Source organism: Nilaparvata lugens, chromosome 3 (genome assembly GCF_014356525.2).
Source record: "Nilaparvata lugens isolate BPH chromosome 3, ASM1435652v1, whole genome shotgun sequence".
Taxonomy (NCBI): domain Eukaryota; kingdom Metazoa; phylum Arthropoda; class Insecta; order Hemiptera; family Delphacidae; genus Nilaparvata; species Nilaparvata lugens.
In genome coordinates this window covers 1,185,000-1,211,332 of record NC_052506.1, presented here as the reverse complement: position 1 = coordinate 1,211,332, position 26,333 = coordinate 1,185,000, and the positions used below count along the sequence as shown (strand labels likewise).

General features: G+C 35.2%; 1 protein-coding gene across 2 annotated transcripts in view; it reads left to right on the top strand.

Moving 5' to 3' along the window:
* LOC111057814 (dnaJ homolog subfamily C member 11) overlaps positions 1-25,315 on the top strand; it is a 60,705-nt gene extending 35,390 nt beyond the window's left edge. The window contains exons 9-12 of one of the 2 annotated variants that reach the window (XM_039422584.1): positions 5,516-5,707; positions 8,441-8,741; positions 13,591-13,720; positions 24,715-25,315. In XM_039422584.1, coding sequence (XP_039278518.1) covers positions 5,516-5,707; positions 8,441-8,741; positions 13,591-13,720; positions 24,715-24,737 — 646 coding nt within the window. In that variant the 3' untranslated portion in view covers positions 24,738-25,315. Of the gene's footprint in view, positions 1-5,515; positions 5,708-8,440; positions 8,742-13,590; positions 13,768-24,714 lie in introns of those variants that run through there. The other variant, XM_039422583.1, reaches the window with a different exon arrangement.
* Positions 25,316-26,333: the final 1,018 nt, after the last annotated feature.

Here is a 26,333-nt window from a genome sequence, read left to right as displayed (position 1 = left end):
TAGAGATTTTCACAGAAATCACAACTTGTGAATTGTGATTCCACCGAAAATCGCTAGTTACGGCCATACTTGTGGCTCTGTATATAACTTTTCGCCACACTGCACAGAAAGCAGCTGTTTTCCAGTCCCTACGTAGATATGAAAGACATTGTTTGCAGACGACTCTCGTCTGACGTCAGAACAGGCTACTTTCCGGCCTAGGCCGGAAAGAGTACCCTTTCCAGCCGCTAACATGGAACTAAGAAAGGTGATCAAAAAACAGCTGATCAAAAAAATTTTCATTATTTGTGTTCATTATTCAATAATTAAAACATTTATAATAATATCATCTTATTGTAATTTGAAAGAATTAAAAAGTATAAACTCATCCTCCCACATAATTGAACATAATCTTTTAGGTTATTTAGACAAATCAGAATAAAAAATAAAAATACTTGGACAATTTCCTGATATTCAGAACACCTCAGATATGCTAGAGCTATCACCTTCCACTTCTGCTTTCGGAAGTGTTTAGTAAACAACTATTCTCATATATATATTGTTTATTTTTGTGTGTGGCGAAAAATAGCGTTCACACCACGGGCAAAAATGTTCTTCCGGCTCTCAATCTTTTCTAGTCCTCGGCCTACGGCCTCGGACTTGAAAACCGATTTCGAGCCGAAAAAATCTCATTTTCTGCTCTAGGTGCGAAATATACTAATTCTCACATAACGATTTTGCTAACTTGCGTCCGGGAAGACTCAAATCTTATGCAGGGCTGAAGTATTCTCACGGAACTGTATTTCCGTTAGCGATGGAAAATACACGAGTATTTGGGAATATTTCAAACGTGCACTTTCTTTTCCCACGGAATTGTGCTCTGCCTCCACGTGGACCCCGTCGTCTCGTTGGTGAAAGGGGAACATAATTTGCGTGGAAAAAATCAGTTCCAATCAAGCCGCGGCCAGAATCAGATAAAAATCTAGAGGTAGCCTCGGGCCTCGAAGGCCCCAATTGGGCGTGTTACATGTTGTCAAATATAAGTAGTGTATAAATTTTCAAAATGAATTATCCGATCTTGTAAAGTTATTTAAAGTAGTTTGAATTGTGTGTGTATTTTATTGTTTGTTATGAATGTCAGTGAAATAAACGTCAACAATAGTGTAGCGAAATTCTAATAGATATATAATTCAAACGATGTCGAGTGCCATTTCCTAGCTCATGTTTAAATTCCTATATTGACCGAGTCCCCAATTATTCATTGTAGTGATAAAATGAATAAAGTTTACGCTACCATTGTAAACAGTTAAAATTCCATACGAACAGTTAGCAAAATCATACAGAAGGTGCAATGAAACGATATAGATTATTTGTTGTCCAAATTTAAATTAGATTAATTGATTCAATAAAATTTATAAATTGATTAGAATGCAAAAGTTTGTTATTAATAAAGACCTATGACTTGCCCTTTAGAATTTAGAGATCTCCTTATTCTACCCCCATCTGGGGGCGGTTACAATTGCATAGTAGGCTACATATCATAATTGATATTGGACATGTTGTTGATCATTTTACATTGTTGAAAACCAATCTGGCAACGTTGCAGAGCTAGAAATGAATAGCGCTATCTGCTTTGTCGAGTGATAGACAAGTATAGTAACACCAATGTTAATCAAAAACTTCCATTATAACGTGGACATCACTAGTAGAATACAATTTAAGCTAACGTCGTTCGCATCTATTTCTCATCATACCGGGTGATTCAAAAAGAACTTTACAACTTTGAAAATTCATGTAAATATTATTAAACAAGGTGCAGAGCTGGTTTTGGTGTTGTTTTAAAGGAAAACACTTCAAGTTTTTTACCTTTAACTAAAGATTTTCTATGTGACTTCCGTTGGTTATCCTGCAGACATCCCATGGATAGTCGATTTCTTCCCAAACTCGCACTAGCATTCCAGGTGTAACTTGCTCAACAGCAGCGCAAATCCTTGCTCTAAGTTCAGGTAGAGTGGCTGGCAAAGGAGGTACATACACCATATCTTTTATGAAACCCCACAAGAAAAATCCAGCGGTGTTAGTCTGGCGAACGAGGGGGCCATGCAATTGAGGCATTACGGCCAATCCACTAGTTTGGAAAGTGGTCATTAAGAAAATCCCGGATGTCAGTCAGATAGTGTAGTGGTGCGCCATCTTGCATAAAAAACCTTTCGTGCTCGTTCATCCTCATCGATCTGTGGTATCAAACATTTTTGCTACATATCAAGGTGCACTATGCCGATTTTAAAACCAAAACACACAGCTAGCACGCTCGGGTCCAGTGAAGGCAGCCATCTTTGACGTAACTGCCGCTAGCGCTTGTGCGGCGCGACCAGGTACTAGCGGACTAGACGAGTTAAAACTTGAGTGTTTTCCTTCAAAACAACACCAAAACCAGGTCTGTAACTTGTTTAATAAGATTTATATGAATTTTCAAAGTTGTAAAGTCCTTTTCAATCACCCGGTACTTTGGTCTGACAGATCTCTCCTCTCAAAGAACATTTCCTCAGTTTTTCCCATGTTTGTTCTTAATGGTGAAATAGAAACACAATATAGACCAAGTCACACGAAGCGTTTTTTCAGGCGCTTTCAAACGAGTCGGCAGGGCAGGAAGATCTCTGATAGGCTGATTGGGTTGGTGATTGAGAATCAGCTGATAATCAGCCAATCGGAGAGCTTCCTGCCTTGCCGACTCGTCTGAAAACGCCTGAGAAAACGATTCGTGTGGCTTGGCCCTATGATGTCATTACTTTTCAAGATTTGAGGTAGCTTGTTATAAAATTTCCTACCAATATAATCTGGTTTTTGTTCAAATAACCTACTATTGTGACCCATTATATGATGGTACAGATATGTACTAACATATCAATGCTGCATTGTGATATGTACTACATATTAATGCTGCATACAGAATTACGCGCCGCGAACATGAACAATTCACTTTTAATCATCAGATTATATCTGTATTTCTACAGAAACGGTAAGATACAGATATAAAAAGCTTGGCATCAGCTGATTAAAAGTGAATTGCTCATGTTCGCGGCGCGTAATTCTGTACGCACCTTAGGATTACTTGTCAGGAATTATTTCTTCGCTTCGAAGGTCCCCTAGTGAAATTACATTTATTATTTATTACATTCTTTAATCACAACATCAAATAAATGATTGGGAGAGAATCAACATGATAAACCCAAAACTGTTCCTCTCCCTAATTTTGATAAAAATAGTCCAAATGAGGTTATGAAAACACTTTTATAAAGATCACAAAAATTTACAGTCCAAATAAACATTATACTAAAAATTTTGTATCTCGGTTGATCAGAAATATGAAACAAATTATTATTACACTTAAAAATGCATTAATAAATTGAAAAATATTAAAAAAACTTGATAAATTTGAAGCCAGAAAAATCACAAAAACATTCATAGAACAGCTGTTCAATTTCAAAAATTAAAATGCACGTTATTATGACAGTATTTGATTAGCATAGCTGTTGCTATCCTTTTCTATCTTTCGACAAAGCAGATAGCAATTAAGGTGAAATAAAAAGATGTTGTCAATCCCACAAATTTTATTTGAGTCCAAACTAGTTTCGATGCACTTGGCATCATCATCAGTGGTAGACTGAGCAAACAGGAAATTGTTTAGGGGAAGGAAATTCTGGCTGGCCAGTTCAGGTGTGGCAACACAAAATGTGATAAAAAATTAAAAAAAATCTGGTGTGGCGCACTCACACAACTTTCCTTGCCGTTATGAAAATTGATCACCTGACGCTAGTGTTCCCGCGCATCTCAAGACTATTCAAAGATTTGAGCCAGCTGGTGACAGGGCAATAACGCGGAAGACACACATGAGGTCTGCTATCTCTTCATAGTGAATGATTTAATAGAATCAACAATAATTTCCAATTGAATAATCACATTTTCTCGAATTTAAAGCTTATTTTCAATTTTAGGTGAAAATGTTACTGATCATTAATTGTAGAGATTTTCATGCTCAATCTACTCCACTTGATTTTTTTTGTTTCAATTGTATCTGAAGCCTGATAATTGGGAATCTATCTGCATTGATGGGGCGGAGCTCCTGAAATTTTTACAGATATGGGACTTGTGGCAGTTGATAGAGCTCATCGATGACTATTCTAGGTATGAATTTGATCAAAATCGTTGGAGCCGTTTCCGAAAAATCACGAAAAACCCTGTTTTTAACATTTTTGCCATTTCAGCCGCCATCTTGAATTGCATTTGATCGAAATTGTTCGTGTCGGATCCTTATAGTGAAAGGACCTTAAGTTCCAAATTTCAAGTCATTCCGTTAATTGGGAGATGAGATATCGTGTACACAGACGCACATACACTCATACACACACACACACACACACACACACACACACACACACACACACACACACACACACACACACACACACACACACACACACACACAGACCAATACCCAAAAACCAGTTTTTTGGACTCAGGGGACCTTGAAACGTATAGAAATTTAGAAATTGGGGTACCTTAATTTTTTCGGAAAGCAATACTTTCCTTACCTATGGTAATAGGGCAAGGAAAGTAACAAAATAAATTAGAAGCTAGATAAACTACTGTAGTACATGTTCTAACATAAATTATGGAATCAGATTTAAAAATATGAAATATAGTTAATATTAAATACAAAAACAAAAAACTAAACCTAGAGTTTATATGTAGGCTATGTGACCAAAATCCTTATTACCTAAATATGTATTTTTTATTTAGAGCCATTATCTATAGCCAACCACAATAATTTTGGTGAAATATAACTACTATGAATCTAAACTTAGAACAGTGTTAATTGAACCTTAGAAATTAATAATAAACCACCCTTAGACCAGTTATAGAATAGACACGGCTCATTGTATATTCATACTGAAAGTCGATGAAGCCAACATCTACTGCCAAATCCACCCATCTTGACGTCACGCATCGTATAGAAATTATAGAAAACTTTTTTGAGTTTGTGGTGTTCAACTTACATTGTTGTTAGCTTGGTTGTGACGTCAAGATGGGTGGATTTGGCAGTAGATGTTGGCTTCAGAGGCTAGACTTCCCAGCGTGTCTATTCTATGACTGGTCTAAGAAACCACCAACAAACATAACCTATAATATTAATTGTTCAAGAATTCAATGTACTGTACATAACCTGAAGCAATAAGAAAATTGTGTCATCAATCTGTAAATCAAACATAGCCTCCAATGAATATGAATATCTCTGTGCAAAGTGTTAAAGCAGATAGCGCTATCCTTTTCTACCTTAATCGTTTGAAAAATAGGAAAACAGCGTTGCCGTCTCTTCGCCTTGCCACTGCCTTCTATATAATATTGTTAATACCGGTATGTCTGATGATATTGACTGTTCATTATTATACCAATTTTACAAGACTAACTGATGAAATATGAACTGTTCATCGTATAATAAGTTTAGATTAATAAAATATGAACTGTGTTTATTTAGATTGGTGCGTGCGAGCCAGACTTACTTCTTCCCGATCCACGTGTGCGAGGAGATAGTGCCTTCGCACGTTTTCTACGCGACGGTGACTCCGCTGTTTGTGTATGTGATGGTGAAGCGCCTGGTGGTCGACCCTATGATGGCAGAGCAACACAAGCGAGACAAGGAGCGACAGAGACAGGTCAACAAGAAACGGTCAGTTTGCCTCACACAAAACATCATTTTCCTCCACCTACTGTCTAAAGTACTTACTTTACTCCCTGAAACCTAATACTAAAGTGTCACTTTTTCGCTCTCGGTAGTAAAAAACAGAAAAACTCCCTAGGGAGTAAAAGTGACTCCATTTAAATAACATGGGGAGCATCTCTATTTTGAAACTTACATTGTAATAGGTTAGACGGTCTAAGCTCAGATGAGAAAGCATAATAGAGGTGTCTGTCATTGAGTCAACTGAATTCAATACCACAACCAGAAATTTGATTAACTCATGAAATATATGTTTGTATAATAATTATTATATTCTTAATATTAGTAGATGATAAAAATTTATACAATTTTTAAAATATTTTATTCTATTCAAAATACCAGCCAACAAATAATTTTGATCTGCAATTCAAATCTGAACCGCGTGATCTGGAGTCACCCATTTTTGGTAGCTGCTCAGCTGATATAATTGTTACAACTTTTGCCGATAGATAGCGCAATCGGCAGTGCCAATCAGACGACCGGTTTTTAGGTTTTAGATTTAGGTTATGTTGTTAGGAATCATTGTCACCAATACATAAGTTATTAGAATGATTTTATTTGCAGTTTCTATAAAAAAATGTAGATGGAGGAAAAATTTTATGTACATCACGAGCGAAAAATACTTTTTCTCCCTCAGGAAAATTGCTGCCCTCGGCTTCGCCTCGGGCTTCAAACTTTTTCCCACAGGGAGAAAAAGTCGTACTTTTCACTCTAGATATACAAATAACTATTATCCTATACTATTAAACGAGCAATTTCTGTTTAGATGCTTAGATGTTTGTATTTCACCGGATCTCGAAAACGGCTCTAACGATTCTCACGAAATTCAGAACAGAGTAGGTTTCTAATATAAAAATTCTATTGCACTAGGTCTCTCATCCCTGGGAAAACTCGCTGAAGGACATTAAAAGGATAATTATTATTCATCCTTGGAAAACAGCTGATAATAATTATTTCGTCGTCTGTTGGTGATGGAAGTGAGTGAGCGAGTTCATGTGTGTGGGATTGTGTCAAAATTATGACTCAGCTGTTGAACTTTTGTAACCATTCAATCAGGTACTTCGTGCCGGTTGCAAAATAGCCGGGTTATTTTCAATCCTTATTAATTCCAGTAGATTCTTCTTTTTTAAATGGTCTTCTCTGATTTGGTTCACGTGAAATCAGGATTAAAATTTAACCGGCTTTTGTGAAACCGGGCCTTTGTGAGGGAAATTTTTGCATTCCTCTGGTAATTAATCTCAATTTACTGTGATTAGATAGAACATTTCTGTATGAACTATGAATGTTATTATAATTTCTTCTTTCGTAATAAATTGTCTATGCTTTTGTACTCCAGAGCGAAGCTCGGTCCCCGATATTTTATGTATTTATTCATTGAATAAAACCCCATTATTCAACCCAACTGCAAACAAAACTATATCAAATTCAAACTCAAAATTTGCATTTTCATTACTTTACAATATTATTCACAACATGTAAAGAACGTCTGCATTGTCAGCTTACACCTTTCAACATATATTCAATTATATAAATCACAAATTCATAACATAATAAGACACCTAGGGCCGGTTTCCGAGCTCGGGATTTGGCTAAGTTCTAGACTTTAAACAGCTGGAGTCAGAAAATTGGCTTTCCGAAACGGGGTGTGGTCGTAGTCATTGTCAAAGTCACGTTTGAATTAAATTTCAAAAAACTAGAAAATTGAACAAAAAATAAAATAAAGTGGTAAAATAGTCTAAAGTTTTATCTATTTTGAATTATTTAGGAATGTTTATTTCGGCAAGGAAAAACGTTTCCAATTATAGAAATGAGAAAATAAAAACTGCGACTACGCCCCGTTTCGGAAAGCCAATTTTCTGACTCCAGCTGTTTAAAGTCTAGAACTTAGCTAAATCCCGAGCAAACACGAGCATTTCATTTTTCATCAGTTGATTATATCTGTATTTGTCCATAAACAGTAAAGCCTGGTTTTCACTAGTAGAGTTAGTTGTCGAGTAGGCTACACATCTCATTAAATACAAAATTCATATATATTTTTAATCCCTCTAGCTTTAAGCTATTTGAGGAATATTTAAAAAAAAATCTAAAAACATTTACTATGTTGCAATAACTTACACTACCGAACTAACTCTACTCTACTTAGTCGATTAACTGTTTTCACAGGTAAAGTGTGTTGTCTAGTGAACAGAACTAACCTTAAAATGGCAATACTTTAATAAATTAACACTTGAACACTTATTGACACTTTGATAAGTTAACAATTTTTAATAAATAACAATAATTTTCAAACTTGATAGCATACGGCACGACTCTACTCTACTAGCTCGTAACTGTTTTCATTAGCATATTAGTAGTAGAGTAGAGTGAGAAGCGGTGGTGGGGGAAGGCAAGTGATAGAGTACTATCCCACGGTGCTATCCCACTCTACTCTACCAAAAACTAGTACTCTACCTTGAACTTCTTCATTGGGAGAGTTCCCAAGATAGTTAGTACTTGCCCAGGTAACTCTACCACTAACTCTACTTATGAAAACCAGGCTTAAGGTACAGATATAATAATCATATCATCAGCTAATGAAAAGTGAAAATCGCGTGTTCATGGCGTTCAAGTCTGTACACACCTTCATGTAATTATTCAGTTCAGTTTTAATTAATAATATAATTCTATTACATTAATTTTCAGAATGGCAGAACGACGTCGCGAGGCGGAGGCCGCCGTGAAACTGATGGCCGAAACGTTCTCGCGCATTCGCAGCGACGAGGAGCAGAAGAGGGGGCTGGTGGTGGTGAAGGCCATCTACGGCCGCATTGTCATTGGCCAGGAGGCGGGGCCTGGCGGCGAGGGGGCGGGGCCTAGTGGCGAGGGAGGGGCGGGGCCCAGTCGGGTGGGAGGGGCGGAGCACAGCGAAGAGATCATCGACGTGCGCATACCGTTGCAGTGTCTCGTCAAGAACTCGAAACTTGTCTTGCATGATACTTCCAAGGTTGGTTCACATAGTTGTTACTGAATTATATTACCAGAAAAATGCCTATAGTGAGGTCCCACAAATGAAAAAACAAACAATATCTACTTATTTGAAATAATAACAAATTTAAATAATTGAAAAAGAAAAATAAATTAACTTGGAAAAAAATATATATATAACAATACTGATGAACAGTAGTGATACTTCATCATTGTAGTGAACAAAAAAAAAGAGATCCTAATGTATACAAAATACAAAAACGACAACTATAGTGTTTGCTATACATTCCATTTCTACATATTATTATAAATCTTGAAGTGAATAAGTAAACCACATTTATAATATTTAATTTATTGTAAAAAAAGACCATCAAGGAACCAATTTCCAGATTCTACATACACACACACACACACACACACACACACACACACACACACACACACACACACACACACACGTACAAAGAAGATATATTAATCAATACACAGCTGCTATAAGTCGCTCCAGCCAGCCCCCTTCACAAAGTTCATGACAGCCGCACTGAACTGGGATTGCAGCTGAATTGCCCTCACCTCCATTGGTAGCGAGTTCCACAGTCGGCAGGCAGTCACATGAAAAGACCTATTATAGACCACAGTACGATGCCTAGGCACACTCAACACAGACAAACTATTTCTAGTTCCACCTCTCCCAACCTCTCCAGAAATCTAATTTAAACTCAAATAATCAGGGCTCTTATTGGCGATTAGTTTAAATAGAAACATAAGTATGCGGTAGGATCGAAACCTTTTGAGCCTGAGCACGTTAAGCTGAACGAAGTAGGGAGTGATATGTTCACCTCGATCTAGATTATTAACAAATCTTAAGCAATAATTTTGAGCTCTCTGAAGCCGATCAGACAGTGCCACAGTCATGTCATGGGTAACAGCGTCACAGTAGAGAAAGGTCGGAAAGATTAGGGTCTTTACCAGCATCAATCTTACCTGAAAAGGTAGAAAAGGGCTGATCTTCTTCAGAGAATGTATGCCAGCAAAGACCCTATTACAAGTGCTAGTAATGTGTTCGGTCCAGTCGAGATGTCTGTTCATTAAGACACCCAGTTTTTTACTATATTACAGTACTCCAACTGTTGGTCATTTATTGTCACAAAAGGTCCATTGGCATAGTCAAGGTTAGGTAAGCGTCTATTATGTCCTATTACTATTGCTTTTGATTTATTTTCATTAATGTTTAAACCATGTTGTGATGTCCATTCCGTGATGCTGAGTAAGTCAAAGTTCATTTTGTTAACAGCGTTGTCAAAGTCGTCAATGTCAAAATGCAAGTAAATTTGCAGGTCGTCAGCATATATGTGATATTTAGTATTGGTCAGTCTGTCAGGTAAGTCATTAATGTATAAGCTGAATAACAAGGGCCCAGCACCGATCCCTGTGGCACACCCCTATTGACCACTCGCCACCCAGATTGACCTCCATTTGCCAGTACACACTGCTGTCTATCTGCTAGATATGATCTAATCCAGGCAATGCTGTTGGCTGAAAATCCCAGATTAATCAATTTTTTAAGAAGAAGAGAATGATATATTGAATTAAAGGCCTTACTCATATCAATCAGTACCATCAGAGTAAGCTGTCCATTATCCAAAGCCAAGCGTATATCATCTGTTACACATAAAAGGGCAGGTAAAAGATTATAAAGACATAAAAGGTACAGATATAATAATCATATCATCAGCTAATGAAAAGTGAAAATCGCGTGTTCATGGCGTTCAAGTCTGTACACACCTTCATGTAATTATTCAGTTCAGTTTTAATTAATAATATAATTCTATTACATTAATTTTCAGAATGGCAGAACGACGTCGCGAGGCGGAGGCCGCCGTGAAACTGATGGCCGAAACGTTCTCGCGCATTCGCAGCGACGAGAGCAGAAGAGGGGGCTGGTGGTGGTGAAGGCCATCTACGGCCGCATTGTCATTGGCCAGGAGGCGGGGCCTGGCGGCGAGGGGCGGGCCTAGTGGCGAGGGAGGGCGGGGCCCAGTCGGGTGGGAGGGGCGGAGCACAGCGAAGAGATCATCGACGTGCGCATACCGTTGCAGTGTCTCGTCAAGAACTCGAAACTTGTCTTGCATGATACTTCCAAGGTTGGTTCACATAGTTGTTACTGAATTATATTTATTTATTTATTTATTCTTACAAAATCTAGGAGTGCAACAGGCATAACAGCCCAAACGCACTCATGAATACAGGAAATACATTATTAAAAATTATTACAGAAAAAATAGATATATATAAATACTAGAAAGTAATAAAAGAGAATGTTTGAAATGGTACATGTGAAAAACAGAAAAGAAAAATAGTATAATAGCTACTCTGAGAAAGAAAAGAACAATGTTAAAGGTAAATGATAAATCTGAATTTTGATTATTCAATAAGATCAATCATAACCACATAAAATAACAACATATACCTACGTATTACATTATGGTTCTAAGAGAAGTGATAAAAGAACTAGAGAAAAAGGGATCAAAAGGGAAGTGGAAAAATATTAAAAGTTAGTTAGTGGAAAAAGGGTGACCATGGAGAGAACAAAGAAAAGGCCATTGTGAACCAGAGTAAAATAAGAAAAACAGGTCTATATTACTCTTCAATTGAAGAATGGAGACATTTTTCTCTTGAAGCTCCATTTAGACAAGGAGAAGAGATCCACCTGACCATCACAGCAGAGAAATATACGAGGAATACGATTCATTGGTGAGTAATAATGACCAACCGTGTTACATCTACAGATTGAGAACTCTTGCCGATTACGATTATTGAAGACAGGAACCTTAAAATTCAGCCTTGCCAACAGATTAGGTCTGCTCACGGAACCGTTCACAAGACCATAGAGGAATAAACAAGAAAGTACCTTCCGTCTGGATGCCAAAGTCTCAAAGCCGAACATGCTGCGCAACACACCAGTTGGAAACCCCAAAGGACAAGGACGATTCTGTTTTCTACAAAATAACAATCTCAAAAATTTATTCTGAACAATTTCAATCTCATGTATATTACCAGAATAATGCCTATAGTGAGGTCCACGTTACTAGTAGTTCTGTGAACAGTAGACCTTACGCAGTATTCTCATCCACAAGTACCTGATTGAAACTATTGACCTTATGGAAATACAGCAATAGACTGGCTTCTCCATACATCTGTGTAATCACTTGTCAGCTGATTTATGATGAATAATTCTAGTCTTATTTTTACTCTAATATTGGCGTATGAAGGAGGCTCTTTTTCCTTTTATATTATCCTTGAAATGCAAATTTCCAAAAATCTTGTATATACGTCGATGCGCAATTAAAAAAAGGACATACCTGTCAAATTTCATGAAAATCTATTACCGCGTTTCGCCGTAAGTGCGCAACATATAAACATTTAAGACTTCTAGAAGCATAAACTGATTCCGTTTCATAAACTATTTTTAAACACGTTCACATCAAATTAGAATCAGCTGACTTCAGGGTTATTTTACAGCCTTAGGATCGTACAAATTTTACCGCCATGGTCAGAAAACAATCACTTTTGGCCTCCATATCACCAGCTCATTACATCCAAGTGGGGCGAAAACATATATCACATTTGATTCACGCATGTGCAATATACAGGGTGTTATGAAAAAAGGTGCCCATAAGTCAGGTGCTCACATCAAAAGAAGAAAAAAAGTTGCAATTAACATAGGTCCAAAAATGCTTGGTTACCAAGTTATTCATGGTGAAAGATTCAGTCTGAATTTCAGTTCCCCTGCTGAAACGAAGCCCTACGGGTATTTGTTGGCTGTTAATTAAGATGTAAAATTTACCTTTGTTTATGTAAAATGAACTGAAAAATTGAATAAAACCGTTTTTAGAACTGTAGCTACAGTAATTTTTAAGATAATGTGACGAAATAAGCGAAACTTGGTCCCGAATAACAAGTTCTTTCAAAGTTTGAAGCAGATTTACTATGTTAAATGTACAATAAACAAAGCATTTTTTACAGTAGTTGTAGAAAATTTTATTTTGAAGATAAAGATGTGAAATAAGTCTTTAATAGACAAACGCATCTTAAAAAAAAATAATCCTTAGACAAAACGCATGAAAAGAGAGCTTAAAAATTACTGTAGCTACAGGTCTGAAAACAATATTAATAATTAAAATTCATTATGAAATTATTGAAAAATATAATTTCTTGCTAAATAAAACATAATTGATTATTTTGAACGAGAATGAACAGTTAATATTACATCAATAAACCTGTATCAGCAACCGTCTATAGAAGGCATTGACAAGACAGAGAATCGGCAACGTTGTTCTCCTATCTTTCTCCACTGCCATTATTTTATTCATTTATTTATCTATTTATTAGGTTAGTACAAACAATACAACGATTGGAAAGGAAAAAACAGGCTATTGCCCAAAACTTCTTCAATTTCCTAATTTAGTTTCAAATTGTCCAAATGTTATACAGGATATAGGTTATGTCCTTTAACGTGGACCTTACTGTAGGAACTTGTCTCTTTCTCTCTTAATGTATTTTTTATGTGTGATGACCTTTACTGTACTGTATGCTATCTTTTCTCTATGTAATCACATTGAATTAAATATAGTTTGGTGTTTTAATTTCTCTAAATTCAAAATGTTTAGCTACATAACCTATTTTTTGGACATTTTATTAATTTATCAAAATTTGGGAATGGAATAGATTTGGGCCAAGCCTGTTGTTCCTTCCTAATCATATTTATATGATTTGTGATTATGTCCACGAATAAATGATAAATGATTATTCTATATTTTTGTGTTGAATGCTTGAAGATTTTCAGTATTTTTGATGATGTATTTCAGAGCCAGTTGCCAGGCTTCTTCGATCCGTGTGTGGGCGAAGACAAGTCACTGTTTGTGCAATATCTGTTCCACAACCATCTGCACGAAGTCACTGTCAGCGATAAGGATCCACTTATGATTCCCAAGCATTGTAAGCCACTATTTCATTCAATAGTAGCATAGAGAAACAATAGCTTAAGTAGATATCCCATGGCAGGGCGTTTATGTCGCAACTATTACTGTTATCCCATGCCGATAGTCCACGTAGTTCTTTCCCAAAAAGGTGTGTGACGCTGGTAGTCTCTCATATTGTGCCGTTCTTACACTCTCACCCCAACAAAACAGTAAAAATCTACAATAATCGATAGTAATCAACCTAGATAATAGTAAATTTTATTTATTTATTAGAACAGTCACAAACACGATATTTGGAAAGAGAAACAGGCAATTGCCCAAAACTTCTTCAATTCCTTGATTTTGGCACATAAATAGTCCAAAGTGAGGTTAAGTTTAAAATTTCTGTTTTCACCAAAGATTAACACTCAGAGAATACGTATTCGAGATATGACTGATGAATTTTGAATTTCGAAGGGTTGATACGAGCCGGAAATAACACTAAAGTTGCGACATAAAGCTCATGTGACTCTGTTGAGGTTTTCAGGATTCAAAAATGGGCTATTAGGGTAATGGTTGTGGAGTCACAAAGGAATAGCTGTAGACCCCATTTCAAAAGTCTAAAAACTCTTCCTTTACCCAGTGTCTACATTTTGGAGGCCTTTTGTTTTGTTAAGAGAAATCAATGTTATTTTACTCGTGGTGATGATGTTCATTTTCATAATACCAGGAATAAACACTTGTTGAGAGATGAGATGCATCGCTCCACTTTCTATAAGAGAGGCGTCAGAAGCTCTGGTAACCAATTATATAATATATTACCCGATTTCATGAAGAGTATGAATGAACGAGACTTTAGATCTCAATTAAAGATAGATTTTTGCAAGAATGCTTTCTACTCAAAGGAAGAGTACATTCAATATTACTCCACATGAATGGTACTAGTAGTTTTGTGAACAGTAGACCTCACGCAGTATTCTCATCCACAAGTACCTGATTGAAACTATAGACCTTATGGAAATACAGCAATAGACTGGCTTCTCCACACATCTGTGTAATCACTTGTCAGCTGATTTATGATGAATAATATACTATAGTCTGATTTTTACTCTAATATTGGCGTATGAAGGAGGCTCCTTTTTCCTTTTATATTATCCTTGAAATGCAAAAATTCCAAAAACCTTGTATATACGTCGACGCGCAATTAAAAAAGGAACATACCTGTCAAATTTCATGAAAATCTATTACCGCGTTTCGCCGTAAATGCGCAACATTTAAACATTAAGAGAAATGCCAAACCGTCGACTTGAATCTTAGACCTCACTTCACTCGGTCAATAATGATTTCTTTTCCTGTGTTTTGTGTATTTGTTACTGTGGGCTGTGTCTTTTTTTTTCTTCGACCATTTAGATTTTTTGACACGTTCCTGATCCCCCTGTTTTAGGTGGGCAGTGGATGCCATTTAATCTATCTATCTAAACGCCCTATACCATGGGTTATCTACTTACGCTATTGTTTCTCTATGATAGTAGTCCCTATAGATCAATAGTTGAGTGACTGGAACAACCAATCAGAATCTTAGAAAGAATTTGAAGCTAGAATTGAAGCTGTCGTACTAAATAAACATTTTGCAACAGTAGGCCAGAAATATGCTAAAACCTAATTCAAAATAATATAATTGAAATTCCGAAACAATCTCACCTAGAACCTTACATAGCTTTTTTCTAAGCCCAACCAATGTTACAGAAATAAATAAATACATTCATGAGCTAAAACCAAACTCTTCTCCAGGTGCGGATGGCATAAGTAGCATATGTCTAAAAAAATTTCAAACTATATTGTTTGTCCTCTTGAATTCATAGTTAATAGATGCTTTCTACTAGGATATTTTCCCAGAAAATTTAAAGTAGCCTTAATAAAACCGATTCCTAAATCCAATAAACTTGATGATCCACAAAATTATAGACCTATTAGTCTACTCAGCAACTTGTCTAAAATCATGGAAAAAATTATAAAAGCAAGACTGTTGAATTTTCTTGAAAAAAATAAATTTATTGAGGGCAACCAGTATGGATTCCAAAAAGGTAAATCTACCAAGGATGCTGTGTTACATTTGACAAGTATAATCGACAAAAATTCAATAGTAATAAAAAAACACTTGCTGTATTCTGTGACTTAGCGAAGGCGTTCGATACAATACCACATTCTATCTTATTAGACAAGTTGGAAAATAGTGGATAAGGGGGATAGCAAAAAAACTATTCGCAAGCTATTTGAAGGATCGAACCCAAATTTTGGAAACTGATATCCAGATTATTAAAGATTATGGTCTGCCACAAGGCACTGTACTATCGCCTCTTATGTTTTTGATTTATGTGAATGATTTATTGAAACTACGCATTCCGAATGGGTATTGCTCTATCTTTTGCCGATGACACTGCTTTAATCTTTTCTGGCTCAACTTGGGATGAAACATTCAACTGTGCAAATCGCGGTCTCTCAGTGGTCAAGTCGTGGTAAAAAGTCATATTCTAACATTAAATACAATAAAACTAAATATATAACTTTTTCGCCTAATAGAAGCGGTCAACCTTCAGAACATTTAAAACTAATAATACATAATCATAACTGCGACACTCCCAACTGTACTTGTTCAACTATAGAAAGAGTTAAGTCAATGAAATATTTAGGAATTACGATTGATCAGCATATTAAATGGGACATTCACATCCAAAATCTTTGTTATAAATTAAAATACTTGATTACAATATTTTACAAAATTAATCAATTGAAAGACTTGAACATTCTCAGAACAATTACAATGCATATGCTCACTCAATCTTCCACTACAATATAGAAGTATGGGGAGCAGCTTTGACACCCATTTCAATAAACTTTTTTACTATTCAAAAGCATATCATCAGGGCTGCGCTAGGAAGACCAAGACGCTATCCTAGCAGACTAATATTTGATGAGATAAACTTACCAACGCTTCGCCAAACGTACATAACAAACTTAATTATATTCATAAATAAGAATACACATCTATATTACTCAACGCAATGTCACTTACCATTAAGACCAGCAAGTGTAAGTGCTTACAGTATAAATTTCACTGCATTGACAACCAGCAATCATCAATTCAAGTTCCAGAGCGATAAGCTAATAAATAGAATACCAGACGATTTCATTAGGGATAAATTACAAGTAATAGATTAAATAAAATAAGATCCTGGGTAAAAGAGAATACTTTTTTAAAATCGAAAACTAAATTACTATAATTATAACTTGTTTTTAACACGCTCAATTTAAACTTGGGTTTTTTTTTTTTTTGATTACCTGAAAAGAGAATTTTTTTTTTTTTTTTATTATTATTATTATAATTCTATATTAGCCACCTATTTCTATTATTGGGCTTGTTGATTTTTGATTCAAGAATTGATTTTTGTTTTTATTTATACATATTTTTAGTTTACTATCTTTTAGTTGTATTTTAGAATATTATTCACGGCAAATGTACAAATAATTTAAAGAATATTTTCGAACTCGTGGCTGGAGCTCAAGGCTTCTTTTTCCAGCCACACCAATGAAAATTAGTTGATAAGTGTTATTTTGTGAATTTCTTGTGAATTGGTAAATAAATAAATTTGATTTGAAAAAAAAAAAAAAAAAAAAAAAAAAAATTATACGACTTGTGTACTCAAGTATTTTGATAGGATGAAGAAAAAAATGGCGGCTGAGATTGTTTTTTTACTTTTGTACAGTCACTGTCAAAAGTAGAAAAAAAATATTCTGGAAAACAGACAACATTGCAAAGCTAGAGAGAGATAGCGCTATCTGTTTTGTTGTATGATAGGAAAGGACAGCAACAGTATTGTCAATCACTATAGAAACATGGACCTCACTATAGAAAACCGCTCCATGTGGTTTTGTCCACGCTCTGTCCATGATTAGTTTAGTTTAGTTTTAATCATATTCTGAAACATCCAAGATGATGGACAGAGGATGGGTCAACATTATTTATTGGCTAAAATAGTATATTTCGCACCTCGGGCCAAAAATGTGACTTTCCCGGTTCGAAATCGGTTTTCAAGTCCGAGGCCGTAGGCCGTTGACCAGAAAAGATTGAGAGCCGGAAAAACATTTTTGCCAGTGGTGCGAACGCTATTTTTCGCTACACAGAAAAATAAACAATAAATATATGAGAATAATTGTTTATTAGGCACTTCCAAAAGCAAAACTGGAAGGTGATAGCTCTAGCAAATCTGAATATCAGGAATTGTCCAAGTATTCTTATTCTTTATTCTGATTTGTCTAAATATCCTAAAAGACTATGTTCAATTATGTGGGAGGTTGAGTTTATACTTTTTTATTCTTTCAAATGACAATAAGATGATATTTTTATGAATGTTTTGATTCTTGAATAAAAAACACAAATAATGAAAAGTTTTTGATCAGCTGTTTTAGCACACTTGAAATTTGGCTAATCTGAATGTCAACGTCAACAATGCTTGTTGTCGTCGACTTCGGAAGTTTAGGTTAGAAGTTCTATCCTACTCTTAAAATCGAATTTGAATAGTTTATAATATCTTATTTGTATTTCATTCATCCAAATAAAATGATAGTATATTTACTTTATTCAATTCTAGAAGTATAAACTGATTCCGTTTCATAAACTATTTTCAAACACGTTCACATCAAATCAGAATCAGCTGACTTCAAGGTTATTTTACAGCCCTAGGACCGTAAAAATTTTACCGCCCTGGTCAGAAAACAATCACTTTTGGCCTCCATATCAAGCACGAAAACCAGCTCATTACATCCAAGTGGGGCGAAAACATAATATCACATTTGATTCACGTATGTGCAATATACAGGGTGTTATGAAAAAAGGTGCCCATAAGTCAGGGCGTGATTCCTCATATCAAAAGAAGAAAAAAAAGTTCCAATCAACATAGGTCCAAAAATGCTTGGTTACCAAGTTATTCATGGTGAAAGATTCAGTCTGAATTTCAGTTCCCCTGCTGAAACGAAGCCCTACGGGTATTTGTTGGCTGTTAATTAAGATGTAAAATTTAGCTTTGTTTATGTAAAATGAACTGAAAAATTGAATAAAACCGTTTTTAGAACTGTAGCTACAGTAATTTTTAAGATATGTGACGAAATAAGCGAAACTTGGTCCCGAATAACAAGTTCTTTCAAGGTTTGAAGCAGATTTACTATGTTAAATGTACAATAAACAAAGCATTTTTTACAGTAGTTGTAGAAAATTTTATTTTGAAGATAAAGATGTGAAATAAGTCTTTAATAGACAAACGCAACTTAAAAAAAATAATCCTTATACAAAACGCATGAAAAGAGAGCTTAAAAATTACTGTAGCTACAGGTCTGAAAACAATATTAATAATTAAAATTCATTATGAAATTATTGAAAAATATAATTTCTTGCTAAATAAAACATAATTGATTATTTTGAACGAGAATGAACAGTTAATATTACATCAATAAACCTGTATCAGCTACCGTCTATAGAAGGCATTGACAAGACAGAGAATCGGCAACGTTGTTCTCCTATCTTTCTCCACTGCCATTATTTTATTCATTTATTTATCTATTTATTAGGTTAGCACAAACAATACAACGATTGGAAAGGAAAAAACAGGCTATTGCCCAAAACTTCTTCAATTTCCTAATTTAGTTTCAAATTGTCCAAATGTTATACAGGATATAGGTGATGTCCTTTAACGTGGACCTTACTTGTCTCTTTCTCTCTTAATGTATTTTTTTATGTGTGATGACCTTTACTGTACTGTATGCTATCTTTTCTCTATGTAATCACATTGAATTAAATATAGTTTGGTGTTTTAATTTCTCTAAATTCAAAATGTTTAGCTTATATTCATTTTTGGATGAAAATTGAACTAGAATCTTTTACAGTAGAAACATAACCTATTTTTTGGACATTTTATTAATTTATCAAAATTTGGGAATGGAATAGATTTGGGCCAAGCCTGTTGTTCCTTCCTAATCATATTCATATGATTTGTGATTATGTCCACGAATAAATGATAAATGATTATTCTACATTTTTGTGTTGAATGCTTGAAGATGTATTTTTGATGATGTATTTCAGAGCCAGTTGCCAGGCTTCTTCGATCCGTGTGTGGGCGAAGACAAGTCACTGTTTGTGCAATATCTGTTCCACAACCATCTGCACGAAGTCACTGTCAGCGATAAGGATCCACTTATGATTCCCAAGCATTGTAAGCCACTATTTCATTCAATAGTAGCATAGAGAAACAATAGCTTAAGTACCTAGATATCCCATGGTAGGGCGTTTATGTCGCAACTATTACTGTTATCTCAAGCCGATAGTCCACGTAGTTCTTTCCCAAAAAGGTGTGTGACGCTGGTAGTCTCTCATATTGTGCCGTTCTTACACTCTCACACGGCCAAAACAGTAAAAATCTACAATAATCGATAGTAATCAACTTGAGATAACAGTAAAAGTTGCGACTTAAAGCTCATGTGACTCTGTTGAGGTGTTCAGGATTCAAAAATGGGCTATTAGGGTAATGGTTGGGGAGTCACAAAGGAATAGCTGTAGACCCCATTTCAAAAGTCTAAAAACTCTTCCTTTACCCAGTGTCTACATTTTGGAGGCCTTTTGTTTTGTTAAGAGAAATCAATGTTATTTGACTCGTGGTGATGATGTTCATTTTCATAATACCAGGAATAAACACTTGTTGAGAGATGAGATGCATCGCTCCACTTTCTATAAGAGAGGCGTCAGAAGCTGTGGTAACCAATTATATAATATATTACCCGATTTCATGAAGAGTATGAATGAACGAGACTTTAGATCTCAATTAAAGATAGATTTTCCCAAGAGTGCTTCTACTCAAAGGAAGAGTACATTCAACATTACTCCATATGAATGGTACTAGTAGTTTTGTGAACAGTCGACCTCACGCAGTATTCTCATCCACAAGTACCTGATTGAAACTATAGACCTTATGGAAATACAGCAATAGACTGGCTTCTCCACACATCTGTGTAATCACTTGTCAGCTGATTTATGATGAATAATTCTATAGTCTGATTTTTACTCTAATATTGGCGTATGAAGGAGGCTCCTTTTTCCTTTTATATTATCCTTGAAATGCAAAAATTCCAAAAACCTTGTATATACGTCGACGCGCAATTAAAAAAGGAACATACCTGTCAAATTTCATGAAAATCTATTACCGCGTTTCGCCGTAAATGCGCAACATATAAACATTTAAACATTAAGAGAAATGCCAAACCGTCGACTTGAATCTTAGACCTCACTTCACTCGGTCAATAATGATTTCTTTTCCTGTGTTTTGTGTATTTTGTTACTGTGGGCTGTGTCTTTTTTTTCTTCAACCATTTAGATTTTTTGACACGTTCCTGATCCCCCTGTTTTAGGTGGGCAGTGGATGCTATTTAATCTATCTATCTAAACGCCCTATACCATGGGTTATCTACTTACGCTATTGTTTCTCTATGATAGTAGTCCCTATAGATCAATAGTTGAGTGACTGGAACAACCAATCAGGATCTTAGAAAGAATTACACAATAGATTATAGGAATTATTAGTTATCTGGACACTATCATGCTACAATATTAAGCATGGTTTTCACTAGTAGAGTTAGTGGTCGAGTAACTGGCATACTATTTCTACCGAGCTAACTCTACTCTACTTACTTGGTCGAGTAACTGTTTCCACTACAATTGAGAATAGTAGGTAAAATGTGGTGTCTAGTGAACAGAACTAACCTTAAAATGTCAATACGGAACATTCATTATCACTGTTCAGCCACAAATGTTTTACAAAAAGCATTGATATATGTTTAAACTGATAGTTTAATATGTTCTTAAACCTTAATAGCCTACGGCAGGACTCTACTCTACTAGGTCGAGACTGTTTTCATTAGCATATCCTTTTCTAACTCCACAACGTTGCCAGATTCTTTTTAACAAAGTCGAAATATAATTAACAAAATATTTAGGGCCGGTTTCCAAGCTCGGTATTTAGCTAAGTTCTAGACTTTAAACAGCTGGAGTCAGAAAATTAGCTTTCCAAAACGGGGCGTAGTTGCAGTTTTTATGATAATCTTTATTTTCTCATTTCTATAATTGGGAACGTTTTTCTTGACGAATTGAAACATTCCTACCACCGCTTCTCACTCTACTCTACCACTACTATGCTAATGAAAACAGTTACGAGCTAGTAGAGTAGAGTCGTGCCGTATGCTATCAAGTTTAAAAAGTATTGTTATTTATTAAAAATTGTTAACTTATCAAAGTGTCAATAAGTGTTCAAGTGTTAATTTATTAAAAAGCATTGCCATTTTAAGGTTAGTTCTGTTCACTAGACAACACACTTTACCTGTGTAAACAGTTAATCGACTAAGTAGAGTAGAGTTAGTTCGGTAGTGTTAGTATGCCAGTTACTCGACAACTAACTCTACTAGTGAAAACCAGGCTTTACTGTTTATGGACAAATACAGATATAATCAACTGATGAAAAATGAAATGCTCGTGTTTGCTAGGGATTTAGCTAAGTTCTAGACTTTAAACAGCTGGAGTCAGAAAATTAGCTTTCCAAAACGGGGCGTAGTCTTTATTTTCTCATTTCTATAATTGGAAACGTTTTTCCTTGACGAAATTAAACATTTCTAAATAATTCAAAATAGCTGAAACTTTAAAGTATTTTCCCTTTATTTTATTTTGTGTTTAATTCTCCAGTTTTTTGTAATTTAATTCAAACGTGACTTTGACAATGACTACGCCCCGTTTCGGAAAGCCAACTTACTCCAGCTGTTTAAAGTCTAGAACTTAGCCAAATCCCGAGCTCGGAAACCGACCCTAAATCTCAATTATGAAAATGTATTATTAACTCATTGAAAAATATATGTTCTTGCCGAAAAACATAATATAATTTATTATTTTAAACAAGAATGAACCGTTATTATAACATCAGATATACCGGGATCAGCTATCTTCTATAGATAGTGGCAAGGCAGAGAATCTGCAACGCTGTTTACCTATCTTCCTTCACTGTCATTGTAACGTGGACCTCTCTATATACAATAATTGTACTATAAATAAAAATGAGAAATCCAAGTACCCTATTAAAATTGTTCAATTACATGTCTCGGCTCTGCACGGTGTCCCACGAAGAGGTTCACCGTTTAATTTTATATTACGTGACCATCAATGCACCAAACGTTTTTAAATTTTACACACTTCACAAAGTAGGTTCTAAAAATATTCTGGGAAAATTTCAGCTCCCTAATTTTGTTCGTAGGAACAAAATGGCAGCATATTGAAAATTTTCCCATTCCGCTTCCTGGAAAAACTACTGCCGCCATTTTGTTTCTACGAAGGTTATGGAGCTGAAATTTTGCCAGAATACTTTTATATTTTTAGAGTCTACTTTGTAAACTGTGTGAAATTTGAAAAAGTTCGGTACATGAATGGGCACGTAATATGAAATTGAACGTGTAGACCTCTTCCTGGGAAGGGAAGGGTGTATATGGCGTGATTGTACAATTTTAAAAGGCTACTTGGATTTATAATTTTTATTTATATTTAAGAGTAGCCCTAAAGAAAAAATCTGGTGTGGCGCACTCACACAACTTTCCTTGCTCATTGAACTATAAGCCTCATTCTTAAACGAGAATGATTTAGGGGAATAACATAATGACGATTGGCGGCAACATATTTGAAACTACGATCAGACTTCTGTATATGTGTATAGTTGTTTTCAGAGTACTTTTTCCTTTGTGTAAATTATTGTGAAATTCGATATTTTTTAAAAGTCGTCAAAACAGCTGTTCTACAGATGAAATATCTCGACTATGTGTTCTTTTTATGAACTGCTCTACCTACCTACCTCATGCACGAGAAGGAGGCTACAAAGTCCATTTCTCAAGGATGGGGTGGATCCCCATTAGTTTCTCAGAAAGGAGACTCATTCCAGTTAATAGAGCCGATAAATAAATATACAGGGTATGAATTTGAAAAAATCGGTCAAGTCATTTTTGAGAAAATCGTGAAACACATGTTTTTTTAGTGATTATCCGCCATTTTTCTCAATAATATTACGGAGCTCCTGAAATTTTCCCAGAAATGAGACTCATGTCAGTTGATAGGGCTTATAAATAGCTATCCATGGTATAAATTTGAAGAAAATCGTTAGAGCCATTTTCAAGAAAAACGTGAAAAACATGGTTTTTTAGTGATTATCCGCCATTTTTCTCAATAATATTACGGAGCTCCTGAAATTTTCCCAGAAATGAGACTCATGTCAGTTGATAGGGCTTATAAATAGCTATCCATGGTATAAATTTGAAGAAAATCGTTAGAGCCATTTTCAAGAAAAACGTGAAAAACATGGTTTTTTAGTAATTATCCGTCATTTTCCGCAATCTTGAATTGAATTTCTTATTGTCGGGTCCTCATGGTATAAGGACCTTAAGTTTAAAATTTCAAGTCAATCGGTTAATTAGGAATGGAGTTATCGTGTTCACAGACATACACACACACACATACACACACAGACCAATACCCAAAAATCATGTTTTTGGACTCAGGGGATCTTGAAACGTATATAAAACTTGAAATTGGGGTACCTTAATTTTTTTTGGAAAGCATTACTTTCCTTACCTATGGTAATAGGGCAAGGAAAGTAAAAAAGACAATAATTGTACTTTATGCAGTTTTGTTGAATAAATAAATATAATTCTCTTCTATTCTAATAAAATTTGTCTTCTGTCTCTTTACAATAGATATAATAGTCTCTTTCTATAGGTATATATACCAATATACTCTTTCTTCTATAGGTATATAGTCTCTTTCCAGTAGTACTATCTTTCTCCATTATAACGTGGTGCTCAGTATATACAATTGCACTATATGCGTTTTTGTTGAATAAATAATATCTTCTCTTCTATTCTAATGTTGTAATAAAATGTAGCCTATGTTCTGTCTCTTTCCAGCACACAGGATACCTGCAACGTGACAGCCGGCGGCCAGCGTGAGAGGAAAGGAGACAATATTAGTCATCTTGTGGCAGTTAGTTGCATCGCTATCCACTGCAACTGCATGTGCAATTGCAATTCTAAAAGTGCATCCTGTTCTGTTGCATAGATGAACGCAATGCAACCAAGCTTTATTCGAAATTTGAGTGATGAGAAAGTGCATCGCATGCAGTTGCAACGATGCTCATTTATTCAGTTACAGTAGCAACGATGCACTTTTATGCACTTGCATCAGACGCAGTTGCAACGATGCATATTTATGCAGTTGCAACGATGCATATTTATGCAGTTGCAACGATGCATATTTATGCAGTTGTAACTATGCACTTTTATGCAGTTGCAACGATGCACATTTATGCAGTTGTATCAGATGCAGTTGAATCGGATGCACATGCAGTTGCAGTTAAGCGGTGCTTTGCTCCTGTAGTCGATGTGTAGATCAGCTAAAATTTATCTTATAGCACCAGTTACCCGTCTGATACTGGCTGAATCTATTCTATTTTGTTTGTAAAACTACTGTATTCTTTGAGACCGTTGAAAATAAATTGTGAAATCGTGAGTGCTGAAATTTTCTTGAGAAACCCTTGTCTTCTCTACATTTGTTTGATTTTGAATGAAAAAGACTAAGAAATTGTCAAAAAACACAGATGTATTGATACTTAGAAAGACCGGTTTCAGTTATTATACCATTGACAATATATCAGAGATTGACATTGGTGTGATAACCGAAACCGGTCTTTCTAAGTATCAATAAATCAGTGGTTTCTTTTGACAATTTCTTAGTCTTTTTCATTCAATATGAATAATTACCACAATATCAACTTCTCAACTACACAAAAAATTTGTTTGATTCTTTTTATTTAATAATATCAGGTAACTAGTGCTCCGCAATGGTCTCATCAAGTACAACATTTTGATGTACTAAAATCTTGAAGAATTTAAAGAAGGCCTATAACTAGCCTCGGTAAATCAAGAATCTATACCGTAATATAGTTCTTAATTAGAAAAATTGGCTTATACACTTACGGGATACGAAATTCACGAAAATTTCAAGTTTATTTTCAAACGCTTATAACTCAAGAATGGGGGTGAATTTTGCCAATGTGATGACATATTATTATTGTTCCTCTCGTTAAGTATTATCATTCCTGAGAGTTTGAGCTATTTTAATTTGTTACTATTTTTGCAAAAATCCATGATATTTTTATTCATGGATCTAATGAGAAATGCAAATCTCCCAGATTTGTTTGATATTCGGGCTTTGGATAGAGGTTGACCTAACAAGTGTTGTGCTATAATATGAGACGTTTCGCTACAATACAGGGTGAAATGAAATGAAAAAATTCTTTATTAGGCGGAGTTAGGAGTTTTAAGTCCTCTCTACCACTCAACCTCAAGGGTGAGTTATTCACTGAAACATAGAATGTTTCCTCCACTCACAGATCAGAGAAATCACTCATCTTCAAATGCTTATAACTCAAGAATAGATGTGAATTTTGTCAATGTGATGACATATTATTGTTCCTCTCGTCAAGTACAGTACTTATATTTTATACGTAAAATAGTGAGAGTTTTAG